Here is a 26,345-nt window from a genome sequence, read left to right as displayed (position 1 = left end):
GTTTTATGATTGCTGAAGGCAGAAAAGGAATGTCGGATTTTATGCCTAGATATGTTAGCAAGTCTAAAATGATGATATCCAGACCCGCAGATTTACTTCGGTTTGACATTACGGAATATAATGGTAAATTGTGTGAGCTTTGTGACTTTGAAAAGGGACTCGTATCACGTTACACATTATTTAATAAATTTAATATTATTCGAAATGTTGTGTGCTATAATTTAAAATATTTAACAGAGGTATCCGTAAAATAAAAAATGATGATGGAAAAAGATGACTGAATATATATTGTTCAATGTAAATGTAATATATAGTTTTTTTTCTTTGTGTAAAATTTTCATACTAATATATGCGAACATATACATGTATATATATATTTTTTTTATTTTATTTATTTGTGTTTCCTCGATTTTATGCAATAGACATTTCATTTTTAAAATTTTTTTAAATTATTGAATCGTCAATTACCTCGCATGGTTTACATAAATTCTGAAATGACGGAATGCCACACATATTTCTCTCCACGCTGTTTTCACGATTTAATTTATTATTATATATATTATACATCATTTGACTATACACTGACAATTATACGATAAAAATGTTGCGCAATTTTAATGTTGCCATAGTCAGCTTTTCTTTATTGTTTATTCACACAAGAAATTACAAAAGATTGATACGCATTACAATATATCTCTAACATGCTGCACACTCGTTGAATGTTCTTTATTATTTATACATTATCTCATATCTATTTACGATTAAATTTTTCCTCATTTGCACACGGCACGAGACATTCGTGTAAATATGCACTATGAGAAAAAAAATTCTTACTACGCTTACGTGACTTCATATTCCATAACCAGCACTTTGTTGGGCACGGAGAATGTCTTCCTATGTATTATGTAAATAAACAGCAGGAGCATTAACACACAGCATCGTGCTGTTTAACTCATAGTCGTAATCATATATCAAGATTCGGAGAGAGTTCGCGTATTCAGCCATTTCAACTTTATTATGTTGCTTCTGCAAAGAGAGAGAACCGCAATTAAAATTATCCTCGAAGTCGAGAATTTTCTGCAAAACTGAGAGAGATCTTCACTCAGATCTTCTCTCAGTTTTTAATTTCTAATGAATCTTTTCACATTGACTCTATTGTTTTATTTCTGCGATGATTGATTGCCATATTTGAAAAGGCTGTTTGTGATATTTTATTCCTCATTTTTCACTCATTAATAATAACAGATTGATTTATGAGCAATTTCTGTTGGGAGAAAAACTTTAAGAAGAGTTGATATTTGTTTCACGAGATGAATTGTCCGACTTTTTATACGACATCATTATTAAAAACTATTGAATATCTGCGATTTATAATCATGAATACATTCTAAAAAAGTAGTCGATAATTCACATCTTCCAATTCAGCTTCAAATTCGAAACAACGTCGTTACCTGCAAGAAATAACGATGCATCAATAAAAAAGAAGTTTAATTTTTCAGATACTTTTACGATATCGATTATTTTTCTATTAAAAAATCTGTAATTATTATTATAAAAATTATTGTGCTATTTTAAATTATAAATGTATGAATTTTACGATTATCGCGCATAAGCGATGAATCCATAGTTATAATGTATAGTCACTTGAGATCTGATAACTTGCATGCATAATTTCTATATACTTACCGCGTTAAATAATTGCATTTATTCTTTTATCGATCGCATTCTATCTCATCCTCTTCTTCGAGGTGAATGCTATTTTTAATAAATTTACCACTGGTGCCTCGAAGGCAAGGGAAATGCAGAACGACAGCAGATACGAAGCTACCAAATTACCGAAATAGACGATGAGCTGCGGAAGAAACATATATATCGTATTAGAAATTAAATCCAAACATTTTATAAACATAATTTATGTTAGAATTTTATATACGCAAGGCAATAGTATCTATTATATCGGGTGGAATTTTATATCTTAAAATAAATCGAAAATATGTATAGAGTGAGATTTTGTTTATACGAAGCGTCATTTTTAAGAAAAAAATTGGAAAATTATATTTTGTTTTTATTTTTAACTCTTATATATCTTTCAATGATACTATATCAAAAAGCGTTGAAACTGTAACAATGATTACAATATTCTCTATTTCCAAAAAATAAATATTTTTATTTTACAAATAAACATGTCAGATGTATTTTAAAAATGATTTTTATTCTACAATTTCCATTATTTTCTATTTTGTTCCAAATACAATGGTGACCTTTTTATTTATTCTTGATTAGCTAATTGTTGAGGTATATCGAATAATTCATATGCAATAAGATAATCAAAAATTAAGTTTGAAAAGGACAAGAGGAAATAAGTTCATTAATTCTTAAAAAATCACATATGTCATTTTGACCTTATTAATATATATATTATTGATATAATTTTAATAATAGATATTCCAAAGATCTTAATGAATAAAAAAAGTTTAGAATCTATTTTTTAACTTTTGTTGTACACGATCATTTTCTACAAATGTGAAATATATATATATAACATTTTGTAGATTTTTTTCAAGCACTTCGAGTTAATTAAAACTGCGACAGGACATTGCGTTACATATGCGATCAAAAACAGAACAAAAAAAAGTATGTTCTACAAGGGTTAACTTTTAATTTTAATTTTTATCGATTGTTCGAAAATATAATTTCGTTAATAATTTTATTCTGTATTTTTATTTGCACTTTTTTATAAAATCAAAATCCCTGTTGCATTATACCGACAGGAAAAAAATCATTCTGGATGAATATATCACTCTATAAAATAATTTAATAATCTGAAAATCTTCTTTACGCTTACGACTATCCCATTATGGAGATGTAACGGCCCATCCATCTGCGTACTCGTGATCATCATAATAACAGGATGCACCAGATAGGCACAGTATGTGAGCCTCGAGAGTGGGTACGTTAGTCTTAGCGAAAGCAAACTGTCGATCATTCGTGCTGATCCTGTGCAACATTGGATCACGATAAAAGCTACGGCCATTGCCCAGGCGGTGTGAGCCAAGGCCGCATATACGGAGCTCACCAGCACCGTCAAATTTCCGGGATACAATCCGTACACCACCGAGAACATGATTATTACAGATAGTATCCAGCCGATTAATTCTGCTCCCTAAGAAATTGAGATTTATTTATTTATTATATGAAACATTTTTTGTTTTTACTTGTTCTTTACTTGTTCTTTAGTAATTTACTTGTTCTTTATAAAAAATTTTACGTTGAAAAGCAGATATGAAAACTTGTTGCAGTATAAATGAATGCCGTTATTTGACGTTTATTATTAATATATTTATGTAAATTACTCGCATTAACATTTGTCATTTTTTGCATAATTCTTTTAATCGTTTTTGCCAATGAATCTTATTGATAGATTTTTCAATTAATTCATCGATAAATCCACGATATGTGCGAATATATCGCTGATTGATTAATTGATTGATTGATCGAACTCTTAAAAACGTAAAACCGTTATGAACAGTATCGATACACTCACCGTAGGTAACTTTAATTGGCATTTCGTTTTAAAGAGAATATATCCAGTGATCGTGCCAATGAAATACGGGCCCGCTCTCAACCAGGGTTTGTCGTAAAGTTCATCGAATAGGGCAAATGGCTCCTGAATCCTATGCGAAAAATTAGATAGAAATGCAATGTACCGCGGAATGAAATTACCGCATTGGCAGGCGAATAATGCAAAGTACGAAGTCGATAAAGCGCGCTATAATAGATGCCAGCTGAAATTAAAGCCTGCTTTTAATTACAGGCGATGTAGGGCTGTATCTCAATTGTTATGTTTCATAGAATAGTTGCGTGAATAAAGTTTGCAAATTTTTTCTCGATACAATTAAAACTTTTAGCAATATTTTTTTAATGATAGGATATATTTTAATAATTTTCACTCAAGTTCTATAAAGCAATTTTAATACGTCAATTCAATATCTTAAATAATTCAAATTAACGACAAGTATTTTTAATCATACATTTTTAATTAATGTTTTTTATCTTATATTTTCAAAAATTATTGAAATATTTTTTCTGCAGTACAGATTGTTTATACGTAATCTAAATATTTCTTAAAAATATTCAGTTTTGCCAAATTATGTATATTATGCGCAAAGCAATCGTGTTAAAAGCGTCATTAAACAGTAAGTAGATTTCGAGAAAGTGCGACATGTGTGATGAACGTAAAGTATCGATCGGGAATCTCTCGTACATTACCTGGCTATGTAATCGTTGCTGTAGGCTACGGAGAACGTAGTGAAACATGAAGAGACGATCAAGAGGGAAACGATAGCGACCGCGGTCTTGAAATATTTTACGGAGACCAAAAGAAGGAGTATTCCAAGGACGTAGAATTGCGTGTCGTTGGCCATATACCAGCTCCACAGCATGCACTAGAAAGTTATTAATGCAATAATCGCGTATCTCAATTACTAAAAAGATTGCGCATCGCGATAAATTGCGAAAGTCCCGCAAGAAACTCGGACGAAGAAAAATTCACGCACCATGAAAGCGACGCATTAAATACCTCTTTAAACATTGAAACATTCTAACAATTTTCCTGCTCATTAACTCGTCGAGAGTAGGTTAATAATAAAAATTTCTTACTTAATCGTGTCTTATCTTTCAATACTTTATGCATTTATTATTTATAATCATTTAGTATGTAAATCGCTTCAGGTTAATTTTAAATTGCGGCAGGTGTACTGTTGCAAAATGCACCTAAGAAGTTTCACATTACGTTGAAAGCTTTGTCCCGCAAGTAATACATAATAGCAAAAAAGAAAAAATGCACTAGGATAAGCGAAACATAAATCATCTTACCATTTCCGTGCGCGGATATAGCGAGTTCAAATACAGCGCATTTCGCCACCAGAATTTTTCGCAGGTGAAATGATCGATAATAACAGGTGAAAAGACTGTCTTCGCTTGAGCGTGCTTTATGGCGATCTCGTTCATTCCCAGCACAAAGAGATAAGCTGGTGTCAATCTACGTGAAAGAAGGAATTAAGGGGATTATACATTAGCCACAATTTATTCGAATTGAATTGTTTTGTGGGGAGACTCTTCACGAGTAAATTACGTAATATAATACAATTGCGAAACATTTACCTGATGAATCGATACAGAATCATGATAATGAATTTGGTGGAACTTGTCTTCAAGAAGTTGCCCTTTTCCGTATTCAGATTTCCCAGGGATCGATAGAAGAGTATGGTTACCAATAAACCACTACGCGAAACATTGTAAATAATTAGTATCTTCTTAATTGAAATAGAAACTTATCGCGCGAATTTCATCTCACCTGATAAAAAAGAAAGTGTCTACGGAAAATGTCGCGTTGCTGATGGTCTGGAACATGAAATTCCTCTCCGTGACCGTTCGCAGTGTCTTGTTTTCTATAAAGCATAATGAGGAAACATTTAATCGCGAAATTGAGCCGGTGAAAGTATACATGTTGTAAGTAGAGAAGAGCTTCGATTAGCGCCTCTCAGGAAATCCGATACATTGTGTTACATCATAGAATCGATCAATTGTGTTGAAAGCTATTTATAGAAAGTAGAGCGAGCCGATCAGTTTGAAGTGCTTATGATAGTTAATGACGATTCAATTTTCATGCATTATCGCGTTCTGCTTTTACGAGTTACTTGTCGATTCGCTTAAATTCCAAAAATTGTCTTTGGAAAATTCGTCGTAAAATTACCCGCGATGGAAAAGACCTGGAGATACGTGTGTACCATGACGACCCATCCCAACGAGAATACCCGAAGACCGTGAAGACAAGTTAAGCTATCCTTAGCCGCAGGCTCGGTGCTAATGATCTTACTTCCGTTGACAATGGGGCTGAATGCGAGCAGACATTTCAGCCAGAATCCTGAAAAAGCGACGACGAAAGAGACATTAAAAAATTCAAAAATATCTGGTTCAAGAAGATTCATCGATAAAATATATATGTCAACAACCTTCGCCGTCATTTTTCCCTTGAATAGGATTTTCTTTTTGCGGATGTTTCATTCCCTTTTCGATCAGCTCCTGACCGTTTTCCTGTCCTATCGAGATCCTACGATCTTGATTCAAATTCTTATCCACGAAATCATTGGTCTTGTCGTTGTTATTCGACACGCTCGAGGACTCGATATCTCCCACCGGAGAAAATGATCTGTATTCATACACGGTCGCACAGATCATCAAGATCAGTATCGCGCCGCCAATGGCTCTAAAGCAACAGTTTAATAAATTTATTATGAGACAATTTTTAAAGTGAATAAAATTAAATTTAAAATATATACGTGATAATAAGACGTATTAAGAATATATATATATATATATATATATATATATATATATATATATATATATATATTTTGCAATATATGAATTGTGTAGTAAATAAATAGTAAATATAGTAAATAAAGTATAAATAAATATATTTACATACATTTATATATATATATATATATATATATATATATATATATTTTTTTTATTCTACATACAATTCATATATTGCGAAATTAATTTTTAATTACCGTAACTACTCTTAATTAAAGAATTAGTCTCTTAATTAAAGAACCTTCTTCTTCTTTCATGACAAATTACAATTGTTTATCCGATATAAAAATGTACAAAAAAATATGTTATAACAGTAATAATACACTCTTCGACAAAAAATCGAAATATTCCGAAGAAATCTGAAATTCGGATCTAAATGAAATTTGAAATTTATTATTAAGGTGTTGAAATAAAATAACGATTATAATGTCAAAACATTTTATTGCAGTTTTTTACTATTTATTTTATTGCAAATTTATTGCAGTACACTTAAGCATTCATTAATATCATAAAATCTCTGGCAGCAATGCAGACTGGTGCACGACGTGGCATGAATTCGAATAAAGCTCTGATATTATTCTGTGACAGATTGTGTCAAATGTGGTGTAGTTACTGCTCCAGATCTTGCGACGGCAGTATCTTGCGATGGCTGCAACTGACGTTTCATCATGTCCCATACGTGCTTAATAGAGAATAAGATCTGGAGATTTGGTTGGCTACGGAAGAATGTCAATACTAAAGACACTCTTAAGAGGTGTAAGCTGTATTCGAATGTTATCCGGGAATTATCTTGCTGGTAAATATTTCTTTTATACTTGTCAAGAATAGCAAAGTAATGGGTTGTAGCATCTCATGGACGTCAGATATCATCGTGCCGTTAATGTGCCTCTGACCACTACAAGTGGCGAATGGCTATCGAATGCTATCGAATCGATCGTTCGTTACACTATTACACCACTGCTGATAGCTCAATGTCGTTCCACAACAAAGCATTTTGATCGTTATCTAGTCATCTTCCAGACGTGAATGCGGTGATTGTCCGATATCAGACAGAATCGTGACTCATCATTAAAAACAATACGACGCAATGCAGCGATTCTCTATTCTCCTCACGAGCGCGACATCACTGCAGACGGAAATAACAATGTGATGCGGTCGTCTTGATAGCAAATGTCCTGAGTGGCAAGAATGCAGTTCTATCTATTACTCTTTGGATTATAAACAAAAATGATGTCAGATTCGAGCTGACCTGACAATCAAACGGTTCTTTCAATCATCTCTATCAATCGATTTTCTCTATCAATCTCTGGATTAATCCCAGCCTTCGTAGCGTGCATATGTGTTCTGACATATTTATTGCTTCAGACAATGTTCAACAGCTGCATCAATATGATTCGAATATCAAACAATTTTTCGGCATGACCAGGCTGTTTCCAAAACTCAATGATACATCCGTTTTTAAATCCCTTGAGCTGATTATATTGATATTTGATTCGTCTTCAAAACACATATAAAAGGCATTACATTGGATTAAAAGAAACAATTCCAGAAATCACACAAGAGATAACGTGCATTAGACAGTCCATGTGTCAACAGTAATAATGTGTGATTAAAATGCACCATGCATACTTGATATTTGTCAGTGATAAAACATTAATCGTTTTCATCTCTTAACAAATATATATTACTTACCTGTGTATTAATCAGAATTATTTTTCGGGATGTTTTGATTTTTTTGTCAAAGAGTGTATATAGTATAATGATAAATATAACATATTAACAAATATTTGAATAATATAAATAATAGATGATATAAAACAAATTTATCTATCATGAAAGATTCTGTAATATGTCATTAATAATTTATCAAATAAAAAGAAGCTGTAATTACATTAAATATATTAAAAAATATATATTCTTAGTCGAGCAATTTTTAATGGTTCAAAAGAACTTTTTCTTAAATTCTAGAGATTCTAGCGAAGTAAGATTATTTGAGATAATGATTTAAATCAAATTATATAAATACTCTTAATTAAATATTCTTAATTAAATTAAGATACTTGATGAATGAAATACATAAATCTTTATGTGTAGGATTGCGCTTAGAAACTCTCGTAACGTAATAGAGTTGTCACAAAACCGCAAAAGCGAGGACAGATAAAGTTAACGCTAATTTAGCGAGGTATATGGCGAGTGAAAGATTAAGCGGAACATCTGATGACGATGGTAGAATTCATCGTCTTTAGGGACGCTTTTAGTCACGGTTTTAAACTTGGCTCGTAAAGTGTAAACGCAAGAAGTTCTATAACCACGCATATCACATTTGTTAACCGCTAACAATACTAACTTCTGCATTCAACGCTCATGCATTGTATTATAGAGGGATGAATTTATATATTGTTATGGAGATACATGCGCGGCCGGAAATTTCGCAAGTCATTCCGTATATATCGCTTTGCAAATGCATTCGATGTTATCGTAGGAGAATTGAAAAACAAGAAATCGATTATATCTCTGCGCAATTTAATAACGAAATATTATCGAGTACACTAGATAGGAGCATGCTAACTTTTTTAATTTCCTGCTGGACAGCGCATTGGTTACATGGTCATTGGATTCGCGAAAGAGCTTAATGTTCCGGGAGATTAAATTCGGAAAACCATTCATGCGATTTTCTGCAGTCGTATTCCAATTTAATCTCTCAGAAATTAATGTTTTACCTATATCCATTGCGATAAAGACGTATATAATATTAGTTTAGTTCTCTTGTGGAATTCTCTTGTGTCTCATCGCGAATTTTAATAGGATATGCGATTTTATACAAAATACGTAATTATTTGCTTTAAATTGCGGCTTTTGTGATGTGTAAATATTTCATTGGTATTAAAATATACCCACAAAATTGTAATTCGCACCCCAGTTTCAAATTGTGATGTGATTAATCACGATGGACATGAATCCATTGACAATTTTGCGATGAAAAATTGACATCTCCGTGCTTCATTACGAGAACGTTATGTCGAACGTGATATCGAATTTTCACGTTAAAGATTAACGCATGATTGGGATTTATAATTGATAGACGTGCTGCAGAATAATTACACACGAGAATTTAATTTCCATGTTTTGTATTTAAAGGCATTTTAAAATCGATTTTTACTCGAATTGATCGACGTTTATTATCACAGGAATGTTATTGCTTTTTGAAACATTTCATTCAATTATTTCGAACAATGTAACATGGAATTATGGATACTCTTTTGTAAAATGTTGAAGTATAAATGAAAAGAGATCATGTCATTGTATATTCTTTTTCAAAACTTTTATCTTTAATTTCTATTTTTTATCATTACAATATATCGGCTTTATTATATTTGATTGAAATATTAGAAGCTATTTGATAGCGTGTCTTATTTGCGTATTTCCACATCACCGATTACCGCAAAAACCACGAAAAAATAGATGGATAAAGCGAATTCAAACAGTGAATTTCGGGCCGCATGTTATTCTCGCCGTAGAAACTTCCGCCTTATATCTTCTTGTCAACTTTAAATTATTATTTTTGTCGGAGAATTGAGCAGGAGGGGAAAAAGACTTTTGCGGATTTCTTTATCTCCCCACAGCACATTCTCGCGTGGCTTAAACACCGCTCTCTCCATACAAAATAGTATGGCAACACGAGCTTTTCTCTTTTTCTTCACATTTGACCCATTTTAACGCGCTACTACCTGCAAATCTTGGCAAAAAGAAAAAAAAAAGAAGCGATCCGAAGCGGTTCGAAACAAAAGTTCCACAAGGAAAGTTTCTGTCGCGCCTTCTTTATCTCGCTTTACTTTTGTTTCTCCTTTCTTTTTTCTTTCTTACCACCCTGTATTTTCGCTGTACTGATTTAATCCTTTGACTACAGTCTCCGTTTGCAACTTTCATCGTCTAAGAAAACTTTTTCTCTCACTTTATCGAGTATGCCATGAAATAAATAGCAACCATTCGACAGTCACCACGAAATTGTTAGTGTATGCATGGAAACTGTTATCAATCTGGATATAAAGGAAAACATTTTTTTAATTTTATTAATGCGTTATAATTATATCTTTTATATTGTTTCGCTTTTGATGACTGTTCTGATAATGGATGAATCAATTTAACACATTTTTTTACATTGCAATCTCACGATATATTTATCGAAAGATTACAATATTTGTCAAATATATCCAAATGCGCGAAATTGCATATTTTATGTTTTAAATTAGAAATAAAAAATGATTGATAATTTTTTTCGAACGAAAATATTAAAACTAAACATAAATTTTCTTCTAAATCTAAATTCTATTCCTGAGCAATTAAATTAATTATCTGTACTTTATCAAATTATAATATGAAATTATAATTCAGATATCCTATAATCCTAAATTAATTTTAATTTTAATTTCGAATTAAATGCAGAAATAAAATGACACGTCGGTTCGGTGCTTTTCTTTCTGTATGTACAAACGTGTATATGTTATGTGTATGTGCATATATGCAACTGAAATCGTGCGCCGGATAAGCCGGATACCACGTATGGTAATATCGCTGCACATCTGACGGTTTCCATTTCCGTAAACAATTTAATGGATTGGACCGAACGTATTCTGCGACGCGATTTGCATCCGTGGCGAGGCCCGCATTCCGTCGAAACGCAGACGACAGCGCAAACACTTTCACGCTGCGCGCCCGGTGGCTTTCTACAATCTTACGTAATAGATCCACACATGCAAGTGCGTGCGAGGCATGGTCGGTCGACGCATAATTGCTTGCCGGTAACGCCGGGCATCTTAGCATCGCTCTCGCGAGGATCGTTTTAATTAAGCACAGTTATATATAACAATTTCCTTTTAAATTTCCAAGAACTCATACATTTTATTTCCATTTCGAGATATATATATGTTTATACATCGAAATGGAGGTAAAATGTATAAGCATTTTGATGGAACATATAAAGGAAAGAAAATTTACATATAAAGGAAGACATTGCAAGGATATATATATATATATATATATAAAATAGGTTGTTAAACTTAATCTATTCTAGAAAAATAATCGCATAACGATTGTAAAATAATAAACTGAATTGAAGATCTCTTTTATAAACAATAACAAATTTTATAAACGATTTTGTGTGAATTTAAATTTTTGTTATGTTGTTCATGGACAGTGTTTAGGTTTCTGGCAACGTTGAGGAATAAATTGCTTGTTTGTCAACCTTGTTTGTCAACCGTGCAGCGCGAATTACCGTGCAAATATCTTGAATCTGTGTACCAACGCGATAGATATCGCTTAACCTGCGTTCAAGAGAGACACCGGGTCTATATCAAAATTTAAAAGACCGCACACATAAAGATCTATCACGTGGTTTGTGGATGTAGCACGATGCGATGTATGGTTAGTACTATCTCTAGCGATTTTTGAAGAATAACGCGCCGAGGATTGTGACATATTGCATTCGCAAGGATTATTTACGACATACACACTATTTTATTTTCATTCCAACTTGGTGAATTGAGTTATACACACGTATCTCGAGATTTAGGTCGCAATTGATTATTCTGACTTCACCGTTGCACATCGAAAACTTGATTCACGTTTAATCTGATGTATTATTTGTGTTTTATTTCGTGATATTATACTAATATTACGAAATATTATAAAGCTTTATTTTAATATTATTTTTAATTTCTGCATTAAATGTTCATCTTTGTTGTATATTTTTTAAAGATAAATTATTATTTAGCATCCCGGTTTAATTCGACTGATTAATATAAATAATAATCTGAAGCATAATAAAATAATATATATTATTATAATACATGATAATAATTTTCATAAATAATAATATATTATTTCATGTAGAATACCAACGCGCGCCGAAATGCGTTATATTAACGATGTAATTATTTAATACAATTTTATTCATCATACATTATGTGAATTTGAAGAAGGCCAAGTAAAGGCTAAGATAAAGAAACTATCGATTTGACGATAATTTAAGACTAATAATTTAACACGCTCGTCGCGTAGTTGCGTGGGAAGCCTTATTTATCCCGTTTGATTTATCTACGTTGTCTTAGGCCGCATTTAAGGGGAAGGTTTTTTCATTTTGCTTCTCGGCAGCGAAATGAGCCGAGGATACGACTTAATAATAAATAGGGAACTACGCCATCGTCCTTGTCTAGCTGACGCTATTATTACCTTTGTAAAGAAGTAATTTAGTCGGATTTATCCGCAGAACAAATTGCATTTGTATTCGGGAGAAATTTATACCGGGAGAGGCGTTTCTATTCTCATGCCGTTCGTCGCTCGGGTCATTCGAAAATCGTTTCGAGAAATCGGAAAACAACGCGTATCGGAAAGCCGTGAAATTTTTCGTGAGTAAATTTGCGCGAACCGGTCTCTCTCTCTTTTTCTACCGACGCGAAATGACTTTTTGAAGCGGCCACGAGCCGTGAAATCGGGCCATTAGATTGTAAGTCTCCTTGAAAGTTGAACTGTGCAATTTTCCCGCAACACGCCGGACAATCCCGCGTCGTCGTTCTCGTTATTTCATCGTTGTTATGCATTACCGCAAGGACACGTCGCACACGTTGTTCCACAATAATATTATAGTTGCAACTGGGACGTTACGAGGCTTCATCAGGCTTAAAGGACTGTTCCAGCTACACATGTTCAAGCCACAGCTTTCAATCGCGACGGCAATCGATAGCAATGCACTCTTCTAAATATAAGCGACTATTCTCGGTACCACGCATATGCGCCGGCAATCGAATATTAAAAACTGCCGCGAGTTATAAATCGTGCGATTGCGTAAATTAAATAAGGTGTCTATTGGCCAATCAACTGTTCAATTTTAATTTAATTTGCGACTCGCGAAGATACGTGAGCTAACGCAATTGAGTTGAGAATTGCAAAAATTCTAAAAGATTTCAGAATTCTAGATGGACGAATATAAATTTTGTATAATATTCATCGATTTTCCACTCTCTGTATTTTTGCTAGATTAAAAATGACGTGTTATTACATATGCAATCGATCTAAAAATAGAAACGACGTAGAGAATTGTCAACCGGTGTCCTATGTCAATTTTTTCCCTCGACGACACATAGATGTATGTATGTGTCCGGCAATCGGTCGTTCAATGGATGCTTTGTAATTGCATTACAAATTACGTAACGCGCGTCTCTCCCGATAGTGAGATGATTAACATTCTGGGACGAGAAGAGAATAAATCTGTTTTCCCGTTTCTTACACTAAATGCAAGAAACTCGCAATTAGCAAATCGATATAAATAATGCCATGTCGCCTTTATGCAACAGCGAGTGCTATGTAATAATATCGCGATAATATCGTACCAATAAATCAACCTTTTCAGAATTGAGAGCGTGACACATGACATGCTTATGAAATAACTTATTATTATGTCGATGCAATTTTTTCCCTATAACGTTAATTTAATTTAATCTTCAGTTCTATTGTATAGTATTAAGGTTACAATTATTTTCTCATGACTAAGTAAAAGTTACGTTAATTATATACGGCTAACTTTTAATTGGAGTCAGGAATCTTACTATAACATAAAAAATTGCAGTCTCTATAAAGTTAGACAGGACAGTTCATAAAAGTGATACGTACGAATGAACATTAACAGACTATTATATATGAGTGACATAATTGAGTCGCGACTAGCAATATCTTATTTATATGCGTGTAAAAAAATGATTAATGTAATCGATGCAAAAATATGTATGCATTTTTTTCGAAATGCATTCAACGGGTATCCCGAAGCGCAAGGTTCGCGTGTCTGACAAAGCGCCTCGTTCTCCCTTAAAGAGACACAAAGTTTAAATTGGGGAATTTTAAATTGAAGAATTACGTACACGCAATTTTTGATATGACGTCACGGCGCGCATATCACAATAACTATTGCCGATGCGAGTTGTCTTAGAAAAAGACTAGGACGGCGCAATCACCAGTCGCAATCGCCAGTCTCTCTACGCAATGACACTTGCTCAATTTGACATCCATGATACGTTGCGTCCGGTGCTCGCTATTTGCGCTCACCTTGTTTGCAAACGTCAGATACGAATTTACGCAATGCGATCGACGCGTATCGCAATTCTCTTTCTCCTTTTCCTCTCGATAGTGAAACGCAACCGCGAAAGTATGCTAAGTGCCATAGCTTTGGCACCAACTCCAAACAGCCGGTCGCCAATTTTTTTCCTGACGGGCGCAAATTGGAAAACTTGCCGCGAAAGAAAAAAAGGGGAGAGGCCGCTCTTCCCTCGGACTTGTTCCGCGTGCTTTCCGTGCGATGCATACCGTATCTACGTGCAAACTTCGCTCTCCTCTACTCTTCCAAATTGAGGAATATTAAGGCTGAAGTAAGATCGAAGTTGTTAACGCTTAAACCAAGTTAAATTGAAAGCGTTTGTAAGCGTTCGATAGACTTCTCAATTAAGTTTGCGCGCTAGATTGTCTTGTGGTCGGTTATATATTTTGATCTCTCGTCAAATCGTGTGACACCACGTGTACGTAGCTTATATGAATCGAGCTTTCTCGTTTTTTGCAAAGAGAACATATCATCTTCATTCATATAATCGAGTGTATGACAGCGTCAAGTACAGCATGGTACGTATCTCACGATTACGTAATGGCGAAAAATCTCACGATATTAATTCATTGCCACGGTGTTAATGTACTCGTGAGCTACGATGTCGCTCGTATACCCACGTATAACCGTCAGGTGTTCACGTGCGTAACACACTTTCCGCACTTTCTTTCTCCGTTGCTCCGCTTACATAATCGGCCGATGCGCGTTTCTCGATCGCGTAATATAAATAATCGAGCATATCTCTCGACGATATCGTTCCCCACTTATCGTGTCGATTAAAAAGAAAACGGCGGCCCGTCCAAAGGTGTAACTTTCGATCGTGCAACATCGAAACAGAAAAAAGTCTACGAGACTTTCTCGAAAGGCCAGGATCCGTTTACGTGCCTCCTTTCTACAGGCGAAGCCCATTAACGAAGCCCGAACTTTGGATTATATTCCAAAGTTCGACTGTAATCCAGAATTAGCCCGAGCTCCTGCTTTCTCCCGCACGTCATAGACATAACTTCTGTCGCGGATCGAACTTTTCGAAAGCCGTAACTGCAATATACGTGATCAGCAGTGTTATATATTCCTCGGTAGTCTCTTTTAGTTCAACACAGTTTGCATCGGTTATGTGGAACTTAAACTAGATTCCTAGTTATAGATTTAGGTAGGGATGTATAATTCATTTGTAGTTTAGTTTTAATCTGTTTACGCAACATCTATTCAAATTGAGAGAATTTCCACTAACTGCATTTGCATCAATTAACATATGTGTAGAATATGTTATTGTTATCAATATTAATCCACAACCATATATATATATATATATATATATAAATTTATGGAGAAAATTCCTTTTTTTAATAATTGATGATGCTTTATTAAAAATTATAAATTTCTTTGCGGGAATAAAAAACTCCTGAAAACATAAAATTGAACATTGTATATAACGTTCTAGGATTTACTAGAGATATTTTTAAGGATTATCTTCGCTGCATGATCCTAGCGGGCTTTATTTTCTACGAAAGTTATAAGAAAGATTGTGTAATTAATTATTGTTAAAACTCACCACATATGGTGGTACGCGTCTAATTAGGACGTATCTTTTCTATCAGGTCACATCGTACGTTAAGCAGACTTTATCTTATAGACATCGGAGCGAATTATCCACGAAAATTAATTTATTTTCGATCGCGTCGCGTATAATATGCGATTGTAAAATTTCTGCATCAGTCGCATAACTGTATTAAACAGTGGAAACATGCAATTATGACTTTGATAAATACGAATCGTTCCGTGTTTGTTTTCAAGTGAATGTATAAGCATGGATATCTCACAATTTCGCTCGGATATTGCAAATCAACACGTAGTAATCGATAGATGGCCATTGAAATTTTCCACATATTTCTATCGTTTATTTTCATCACAGATGAAAGCGCAGGACATACCTTGTAAAAAATCGATAAAGCGGAACTGCATAACGTTGCATGCAACGTAAATAAAGCTTTTAGAATATACACTCTGATGTTGAATATCGATGTAAATATTCCGGACTTGATTTGGTTTTTTATTGAATAGAAACTAGCTTTTTTGATTATTAAAAAAAATCATCGATATTTAAGTTTCAAGATATTCTGCATGCATCTAGTTTTTTCATCGAATTGTTCAAATTGTTTGAATAATACGCATACAAGCGCAGTTGGACGATATTATATTCAGATTGAAAGTAAATGTTCGACGAAAAATGATGTTGCTGAACTATAAGAAGATTTTTTTTTGCTCCTTCTTCAATATCGCAGGAGATTCAACTTTGTTATTCGAATGTAAGAGGAAAAGGTATTCGCGCGTTTACCGAAAGTACGGCAAGCTAGTTTCATAAGTTTCGCTGAAGCATCGTGCTCCGGAATGAAATTTTCCAAGTTGTGTCGTTAGATAGCTCAAGTGTTTCGCTCATTTTAAATGATATGAATATTTTTCTGCTCGATCTCACTTGAAATGCTATCAAAAATTACATTTCGTACATATATATAAATGTATGTGTATATATATTGTATTTCAAATACACAATATCAAGCAATGTAAGTAGATAGTAATATTTAGTGGATACAATATTCAGATCAATATTCATAAAATATTATTATTGTTTAATGGGTATTTGCATATTCATAACAATAATAACATTGTTGCGGTTGCATCTTTCAGCCGAATTGATGCATTTGCAGCGATATTGAATTGCGTAATTGCAAGAAGTCATATCGTAAAGTCCACCGGCCGAATAGAATCCCGTCCGAGTAAACAATTTACGGGCACTCAGGCCGTAAGAGGATTTTTAAGATTACTCACGAGAGCACGTAAAATTTGGGATCTTGCCAGGCGCAGTAATTGTTCGATGGCACGGGCTTCACCGTAACAATGTGAATCTTCGGGCCGCTCGATCGATGAGTCGAATTGCCCTCGCTTTCGACTCTATCAGCGCTAGCCCTTAGCATCGAGGTCAGGGATGCGCGATCGCATGTACCCGGTAGGCAGAGACCCAAAAACACCTGACGTGTCTGGAAAAAAGATGAAACGGTGTCGTTAGAGAGGGAGAAATATTCTCTCTATTCCCTACGAAAGTTATTTGATTAATAAATCTTGTTGCAACAGAGAGAAAGAGAGAGAATTTGTTTCCTCGACATTTTAATGCCTCTCTATTTGTCGCAAACAGATACTGACCGTATCTAAAAAAATACTAAAGATTTATCTAAAGATATGTCTCGATTTATTACAAAAATATCTGACAGAGAAATGCATTTTTCGAAAAATGGCACACGTACTCGCATCCTTTACGATGCTGGCACCGTATATTTCATTCTATTTACTTGGGTTTTTACACATAAAAAAATAGCGATGAATATATTGCAAACTTTTTTCGGCGAATAATCCAATCTGCCGGCAAATCCTTTGTCCAGCTCAAAAGGATTTTTTTCGCGCAAAAATACAGTGCCAACGGTCGAATCCGCTGCAATGTTCGAGATTATAATCTTCGTTTAGTCGCGTCGACGTATCGATCGCGCAGCAATGGGAACGGGAATCTCTGGCTACGAAAAAAACGCAGTTTCCACTTTTTTATTTCCGTCGGCTCCTGGCGTGGCGCACCGCGTGCAATTTCATTTTCTCTTTCTTTTTTGCTCCCCCGACGCAGTCGATAAAACGAGAAGACGGCTTTTTTTTTTTAGCTCTAAGTGCTTTTATTGAATTTAAAACTCCTAGTTCTGGATCGATGCGATGCTTTTTTTTATTATTTGGCGGATAATTTGTATCCCGCGTCGAGAAACATTGCATGAATCACAGTATGCAAAACGTGAAATGGCTTAGGAGGGAAACTCCAGTAATTAACACATAATGATATCACCTAACTTTGCAAGAATAATAAGATTAGAAACTGGAAACACACCGGTTTCCCAGTGCTTAAAATAATGCTACTTAGGAACTTTGAGCAGCAAATCACACACATTGAACAATCTTATTAGTACAAATAGAAATTTTATTTTGCTGGTCGGAAATTAAACTGGCTTGCCAGCTGTTATTAGACTTTTGACTTAACAAAAATCCGATCAGACTGCGTCTGGTATTCTCTACTATTTTTGGTAAACTTGAGAGAGCTTTTGTCATATTTGAATTTTATTCAATTTCCATATATTAGATAGTAATGTGCGAGATTATAAATGGATCACTGTACAAGTTTTTTAAATATACGATATATACATAACATTTGTTGATACATGTTTAATTTATTTAGTTAATGATTTTTACAAAATTGCCATGCTTATTTATGTAAAGTTAGTCACAATAAATTTAAATTTAGAAAACTATTAAAATTTTTTGTAATAAAGAAGAAGAAAAAATTAAGAGCCTAAATATTGTATTATGTTCTTGTAATTTTAGTAGAAAATGAGTTTATATTAAATTTGTCTTTCTCTCAATTTCGAATAATCCGATCAGTCGATTTAATAAAAAGTTTTGAAGTTCTATCCTTTAAAATGAGAGTCGGACTTTTGAAAGAATTGAAATTTTTATATAGATAGATTATTTTTTTAAAAATATAGAGATTTTCTTTATAAATTATTTATTTTCGAATAAATAATTTACAAGGATAGATTTTATGATTTACTTTTTACATAAAAATAAAAATTATAAATACATTATATTACAATAAAATATCGTAAGAATACTCAATCTAAAGGATTTTGGAGAAAATTAGAAGTAAAGCTATTTAAATTATTGAAAACAATAAGATATGTATAAATAAGGCTTACATATATTTCTCATGTATATTTGTAAATTTTGAAAAGTATAATAATTAATTTAATAATAAATAATATTGTATATTTTACCTAATATATATATATAAGATTACATACTGATATATAAATTACGTACTATACTGTGTACACATTAATTTTTTTCATTCTTTTCATATATAAATGCGACATAATTTTATATGTACTATATTCTATCCTCGTAAATTAAAAAATTTGAAGGTATTTCTGATATTATTTCCGTACTATTGTATAGGGTTATTATGTGAGTTATTCATTAACCAAGCTCATAACGCACTGCTTCATTTTATTTAAATTTATATTTAATTCACAATAAATTATAATACAAAATACATATATATAAATCAAAACTCTCTCTCTCTCTAATCCGGATATAATCATGAATGCCGAGGACGAGTAGAAAATATGGATTTGACAAATATATGCTAATAATAAGCTGCGAAATTTAATGCTCAAAAATTTGTTTCCTGTATGTGTTATAAAAACATATTGCTATTAAATAAAATATATTATGAATTATTTATAATACAAGTATCTAAATAATACAAGTTTATCATTTAACTTAAACGTCAATTCAATCATCAATTATCAAGCAAACTTGCGATTAGAAATAGACATCTCTCGTATCTATCTTGTTAGAAGTGAAGTGACTACATAATTGATCGTTTATTATCACATGATTACGTTTTCGTCGATCTTGCGCACTGTCATCGCGGCTGAACGCGAATTATTTACGATGCTACAGTTATCTAAAGTGATACGTGCAAACAAATGATTGATGAATAATCCGATAAACGCGCGATGGTTTCGTCAGCTTGCGTTTGGCACCGATGCGCGCTTAATTAATTCCTGCAGTAGTTTATCCACAATCGCGGTGCACTCGGGAGTGTACTCGGAGTGGTGAAACTGTCGTCGAGTAGTAAATACAGTAATTCACAAAATGCTTCTCTTGTCATAATATCTGCTTCGTTGCACTCTGTTATGTACAATGTAATCAACCGTGGTGATGATAAAATTGTAACAAGATATGTAGATTTGTTTGATAGAGAAATTGGAAAACAAAGCAAAATTATCCTCGTAAATTGCTCGATATATTTTATTTATTTTAACCGTTTAATTAATTGTATCAAGTCTAAGAAATATATGCATTTATTATTTTTATTAATATGTATATAATTATAATTATATATTATAGATTATATACATAAATAAATAAGAAAAATATTTGTAACAATTCGCGGGAATATTTTGGCATCATTTCTCTGTCGATGAATAAAAATGTAAAAATATTTCATTGTAATACGGTGGAAGATACAAAAAGAACCGAAAGTGACTTACCGAATAATCGACTCCGTTCGGGAGATTTAAATAAAACCTCGCAACGTGGAATTTGAGAGGAAAGGGTGGCTGCTCATCATCGTCCGTTACGCCTTTTCTGTTCGTGACATTGAGCTCTTTGCAAAGGGTGCTCGAGCCCAGCCAGAAGTCGTTGCCAAAGTAAAACTGCGAAGAGTAGTGGCCGCTCGCGTCCGACACTGAAAAGAAAAACCAGAAATACGAAGTTGAGAAATATTGTCGATCATCGGAGCGGAATGAGCGAGATAAACGTGCGTCGCGCTGTCGCACGATTCTTCTTATCGCGTGTCTCTCGAAAGAAGAGATTCTTTCGCGATCGCCGGATGTCGCGAGACGAGCGTATGCGACGACGTGCGAAAAATTCGCGCGAATCTCGCGTCAACGAGCACGCCACGTTCTCTTCTTCGAGAGAACTCTCGAAATCGCTCCAGATACGATCCGCTACCCGGATGCTGCGCATGTTTCAGTACAATTTGCTTTTTTCCCTCCGTCTTTCTCTCCGTCTTGAAAAAGAATCGCTTTAGGCCGATATTACATTTGTCGTACGACAAATTTTTTTAAGCACATTGATTGGCTGCGGGATAATAATTTTTTGAATCTTTAGAAACTTTCTATCCCGCAGCCAATCAATGTGCTTAAAAAATTTGTCGTACGACAAATGTAATATTAGCCTTACAGCCGTCTGCACTAGAGAACGCTATTTCGTCGCCTCGAATTACCCGAAGGACCCAATTACATGGACTGTCGACGGAAAGTTCATTGTCAGTTACGTAAAGCGACTGACTTGGACTGACCACGAGAGTAGAAAGTGGTCGGGTTGCATATATGTTGGCGTTGGATGAACACTGTTATGAGAGAATGTAACAGCGCGCGTTCCGTTATCGCGAATGTGATCAATTTTGTGCGATAATCTAGAAACTAGTATTACGCAAATAAATACGCGCGGAAATTTTAACAAGCCGTATCGTAAACGGCGTTGAAATAGAGTTTCGACATGGACGATATATCTCCCGACATGCGTTAATGCGTTGGAAGATGATTCGTCTTTTCAGAGAAAGTTCAGTTCTTGGACTTTTTATAAGCCATTTAATTTTATAATCTGTGTTTACATATATTATTTTATTATGTGGCTGGGGAGAGTTATAAAGTTTCAGTATGAAATTTGACTTTAGGTCTCTGACTTCTCAGCGAAAGTTGAGTCGTTGGGCCTCGTAATTTTATAATCTGCCCATATATGTATATGATTTATTACGTGGTTAGAAAGAGCTATAAAGTCACTACGGAATTGTCCTGAGCCGCAAAGCCACATTGCTGCACTTTGGCGAAGGAATTTGCAACAATGGCGTAACGACGTCCGACGGATTAATGACGACCTGGCTTTAGGAATAATGCCTCGTCATTGCATTATGACAGCTACGAGATCGGGAGACGTCGAAAAAAATTGCGCAATGCAAGCTCGAGGGCCATTTGGAAACAATCCTCGTGACAGCGACGCAAAATCGCCGATGCAACTTTTTATTGCCTGCCGCGCGTCGACTTGATAATTGCCCAAGTTTATTGCCCCCTGCTTATTTCACAATTGCATTGCATAACGTAATTATTTTCGTTTGGTGTAAAACTATATTGTGGACCGACTTGAAAGTATATTTTAAATCTTTTTCGCGCTATAAGACACGCGTCACATTTGCCATTTCTCCCATTATATTAATTACTCCAATTAGCTTTCTATAATTTTTCAAAATTTCCCCATGTACATAATGACATCCCGCAAGGGATAAAGTGGAGCCTCGTTAATAGAGCCAGGGACAAAATAATTATCCCCGACAATTAGCGTCGCTTTCTAAGCATAATTGCAATTCTCGGCTCGTTTTCGAACCGCGCTGTCACATGCGCCCGGATCCGCGAATGGCGCGAAGATGCACCTGTCGGGTGTCGTGTGTCGCGATTGCAGTTTCGCAATTTTCGCGTCGTGAAACGGCGCGGTGCGATTGGCCGCCGGCATTTGCATGTCGACGTTATTATATTGCGTTGGTATATCGATAATGCGGATGCAACATTCGCGCGCATCATGACCGGAAGTCACTATAGGTCATCGCAGGTGACTCCACAGCCCCGCAGCCTCCAGCGCCGCACAGCTGCGTGTGTTTTCATTGCGGGCCCGATTGCGCTCTTCAGGCCTTTCTCAGCTTTCTAAAATCACGGGTGGCACCGCAATAACGATAACTCTCTTCGGCAACTTTGTTATTATTACTTGATTACCGATAATGATACTTGCGCAAGATATTTTTATTAATATGCTCCTTTCTTCTGCCCCTCCCTCTTAATTTAGCCACGTGTGTTATATCATTATATAATTAATTTTTGTTTCAATATCATCGTGAACGATAATTTCTTACAATTGCTGCATCATTGAACATCGCCAGAGGGGTTTTCGCGTAACGAGAAAAATTTGCGTGTGCAAATGTTGGGAAGGAAATCTTGCGCTCAACCGGAAATATTACCGAAATATCGGAAATTCCGAACATACATTACAAACACAGTGTGTAATAAATATCTTGATGCGTGTACATTTTTATCTCCTCCTTCAACTCGTTTTTCAATTTTCACAATATGTATTTATTTATTGTCGAGTCTGAGAAAGAGAATTTATTTATAACATAAATGGATTTATAATTCTGTAGAAAATGACTAATTTTATAATTAAATTAGTAGGAAATATATAACACGACTCGTGTAAAAAATATGAAGAATGTGTAAAAATTTTCGAATTTTATAAAGAAGACAAAATAATATTTTTAATTGACACGTAAAGTTCTCTTTAGAATAAATTTTGACTCGCGAAAACAACTGTGCACTTCATTTTGAATTCAAAAAGTCCCGAGTTCCGAGTTTATGTGAATATTTCAGCGCGATTCATTTGCACAACTTCAGTGTTGATTTTCTTCTGAATCCTGTTAAATGTTATGTTCGAGATAGTAGCGGCTGAATTTCATTTTCTTTTGCGACATTCGTGAAAAAGATTCGCGTAAAGATTCGCGATGTAGTACGTGCTGTAAAATGTCAAAGAGTTTACTGAACTTAAACTGTAAACTAGGTCGAAGCATCTCGATTATTACAAGATGAGAAGTTGCAAAAGTTTCATAAAATAATGAAATCTTTAGCGAGCCACTCTTAACTGACAATCATATAATAGTCGTGAATCTAATTGAACTTACAAATCTTATATCTCGACATAAAATCTCCAGATATCTTATGAATATTCATCGACCAAAAATATTTTCTTAAAGCGGTGGATTATGATTTATTGTTAAAAAGTCGTATTTTTTATCATTCGCAAAACTTGTTTTTTATTTGTTGAATTTAAAATTCGTAATCATTCTTTTCTTTTCTCTTTCTGTCATCTCATTCTTAAAAAGTCGTTATTCATCATTCTCATTAAAATCTTTATTCAGGATACGAAATGAAATAAGGAATATAAATTATTCTTAACATAGACAATCGCGATGATTACCATACTCTCTGGTATTGTATATTTAAATTACTCAAGTAATTTATAATGTGGAAACATCTAGATGGGAGAATCTCGGAAATTTTTTTAATATACTTTGATTAATCAGAATAACTTACTCTTCGCGGCCCAGAGTTTCCCATCTCTCAGCGCCTCGAGGAATCTTTCCATATCCCTTCGACATTCATCCTGAAGTTTCCCAGGTACTCTGGCCCATCTAAGAGGATCGTAAAGATCAGCGAGCCACTGTATACTGTTCGCTGTTTTTTCGAGTTTTTCTTTCATGAAATCGATGTCGAGGTCCCGATGCTTCTCCTCATTTCCCTCGAACATTTTCAAGTAGTTCTTCCAATCTAGCTCCGGATTATTCTTGCTGAAGGCAATTAAGGGCTTCCTAGATTCATTCTTCTCTTCCTCGTGCTCCGTTGTATTAAAGTTTGACGTCTTTGTCCCGATCGAAACGAACTTCTGCGGTTTACTCAGCTTGAGGATGTTCGATTCCTTTTCCGCGAGAATCCCGTAAGCGAGAAGTAGAATCGCGAGAAGGTAACTCGATGAATATGCCATGATACCTTCGTTTATTAATAAAGATATGCAAAATTCACTTGTGCGTTGGGAAAAAACGATCGACTAGATTTTATACAGGAGATCGAGCTCATCGATTTCCGTCATTAAGTTCCCCGGATACCGTCATCTTAACACTCGATGAAATTCCTCCGAGGGAGATGGTAATACCCTAGTTGTAATGAGTGTTTACTCAATTGAATTCTCGAGCATGCTTGAAGAGATATGCGAATGCGGGAAATGCCGATTCGAAATGCAGAATTTGGGGAATCGCGCTTGTTCGTGCCGCTGATTTTGCACGAGCAAGCACGTGCAAATTCGCTCTCGAGACTGGCAATGGTTTAGCAAATAAACCAACCTCTCTTGGCCTACTGTCGTAAAAGAGACAATAATTGTAGAAAGTCGTTTCTTTATATAATGGTCTACAATACCGGTAACCTTTGAAATATTTAGTATAATCGACAGTTAATGTTAAATAAGAGTCGTATTTAAAAAACCTCTGTGTCTTTTAATATATGTATATATTAATAAAAATATTTTATATATTTTATAAGACTTTTTCACTTCTTGTCTCGGTGTAAAAGTAGTACATATACAATATATTTAAATCAACGTCTATTACGTCAGGCGTGTTTTTTAAAAGTTCACTATATCGATTAAAAAAAAAAAAGAAAAACTTCGAAGTGATGTGAATCGCGTTTTATCGTACAAGAAAAGTCTGTCAAATCTCACTTCGCGATCGCACGACACGCGCACGTTTTTTTCACTGATTGACGTTGACGAGAGAAAAATCACGGAGAATGCTTCCAAAGCTTCCAAAGGAAGGAGGTTGCCCGCACATATGACAGACTAAGGATCACTCACTGAATGAAGCGAATAAAGTCTGTAGCAGTGTTCGCTCGCCGGGTTTCCCTTTCTCTTACAACGATGCATTTTACCTCCGTAAATGCATTTCCTTCTCCAAGAGTCGCAAAGAAATATCGTGGCTTAGGCCAGTTTTTCCACTGTGCTCAGTAGAAGACTTGTCGAATCGAATAATTATTTTATAATAATATCAGCGGAATATTATATCAGCTGTTATCTTTATAAATATCTCTTGTTATAAAATACTTTGATGTAAATCGCGCTTTAAATTTCTCATAAAAGTTTGATCAAGTATTTTGCATTGCGTAATATCATCATAATTTCTCGGATAAAAACGATCACACACGCTCCATTTCTGATTATTAATCGGCATTTGTGGTAATAACAAAATATGGCTTTACGTAATTGTAATAATAATGCGGGGTATATCACGCAATGACATATTACATAGACGGATATAGAGACTTGCTTATGTAAAACGACAGTTTACTTTTCAAATTTCTCTAATAAAAATTCAGCTTCTGGTCTCTCTCCTCACTTTACGCTTTAACAATAATTATTTCATATGATAGGTTGCGCAAGCAGTTCGTATTTTTTTTACTAGATAAGTATCGCGAAAGATATCCACTTTTCAACAAGTGTTATTCATCCATGCATATGTCTTACACATACATATAAATTAGAGAAACGCTTAATTGGTAAAAAGGATAGCGTGTGGGTT

At 34.4% G+C, this 26,345-nt stretch overlaps 1 protein-coding gene across 2 annotated transcripts; it reads right to left on the bottom strand.

The window, feature by feature from the left end:
• Positions 1-360: 360 nt before the first annotated feature.
• On the bottom strand, positions 361-25,224 carry LOC145972717 (nose resistant to fluoxetine protein 6). 2 transcript variants are annotated; one of them, XM_083101543.1, is made up of 14 exons: positions 25,119-25,224; positions 24,316-24,932; positions 20,671-20,867; positions 17,354-17,562; positions 6,015-6,268; positions 5,756-5,926; positions 5,357-5,450; positions 5,164-5,283; positions 4,876-5,041; positions 4,270-4,445; positions 3,545-3,674; positions 2,846-3,163; positions 1,687-1,852; positions 361-1,451 (listed from the first exon to the last, which is right to left on the bottom strand). In XM_083101543.1, exons 2-13 carry the CDS (start codon positions 24,761-24,763, stop codon positions 1,727-1,729), a joined length of 2,409 nt encoding a protein of 802 aa, XP_082957669.1. In that variant the 5' UTR covers positions 24,764-24,932; positions 25,119-25,224; the 3' UTR covers positions 361-1,451; positions 1,687-1,726. The 2 variants fall into 2 exon arrangements, with proteins under 2 accessions (XP_082957669.1, XP_082957668.1); XM_083101542.1 differs by having other exon boundaries at positions 24,316-25,224.
• Between the last annotated feature and the right edge of the window lie 1,121 nt (positions 25,225-26,345).

Source organism: Camponotus vicinus, unplaced genomic scaffold (assembly GCF_025532165.1).
Source record: "Camponotus vicinus isolate PSW18456_S1 unplaced genomic scaffold, iyCamVici1.0 SCAF_6, whole genome shotgun sequence".
Lineage (NCBI taxonomy): Eukaryota > Metazoa > Arthropoda > Insecta > Hymenoptera > Formicidae > Camponotus > Camponotus vicinus.
Note: the sequence above shows the minus strand (reverse complement) of the source record. Positions and strands in the feature narration are given on the sequence as shown.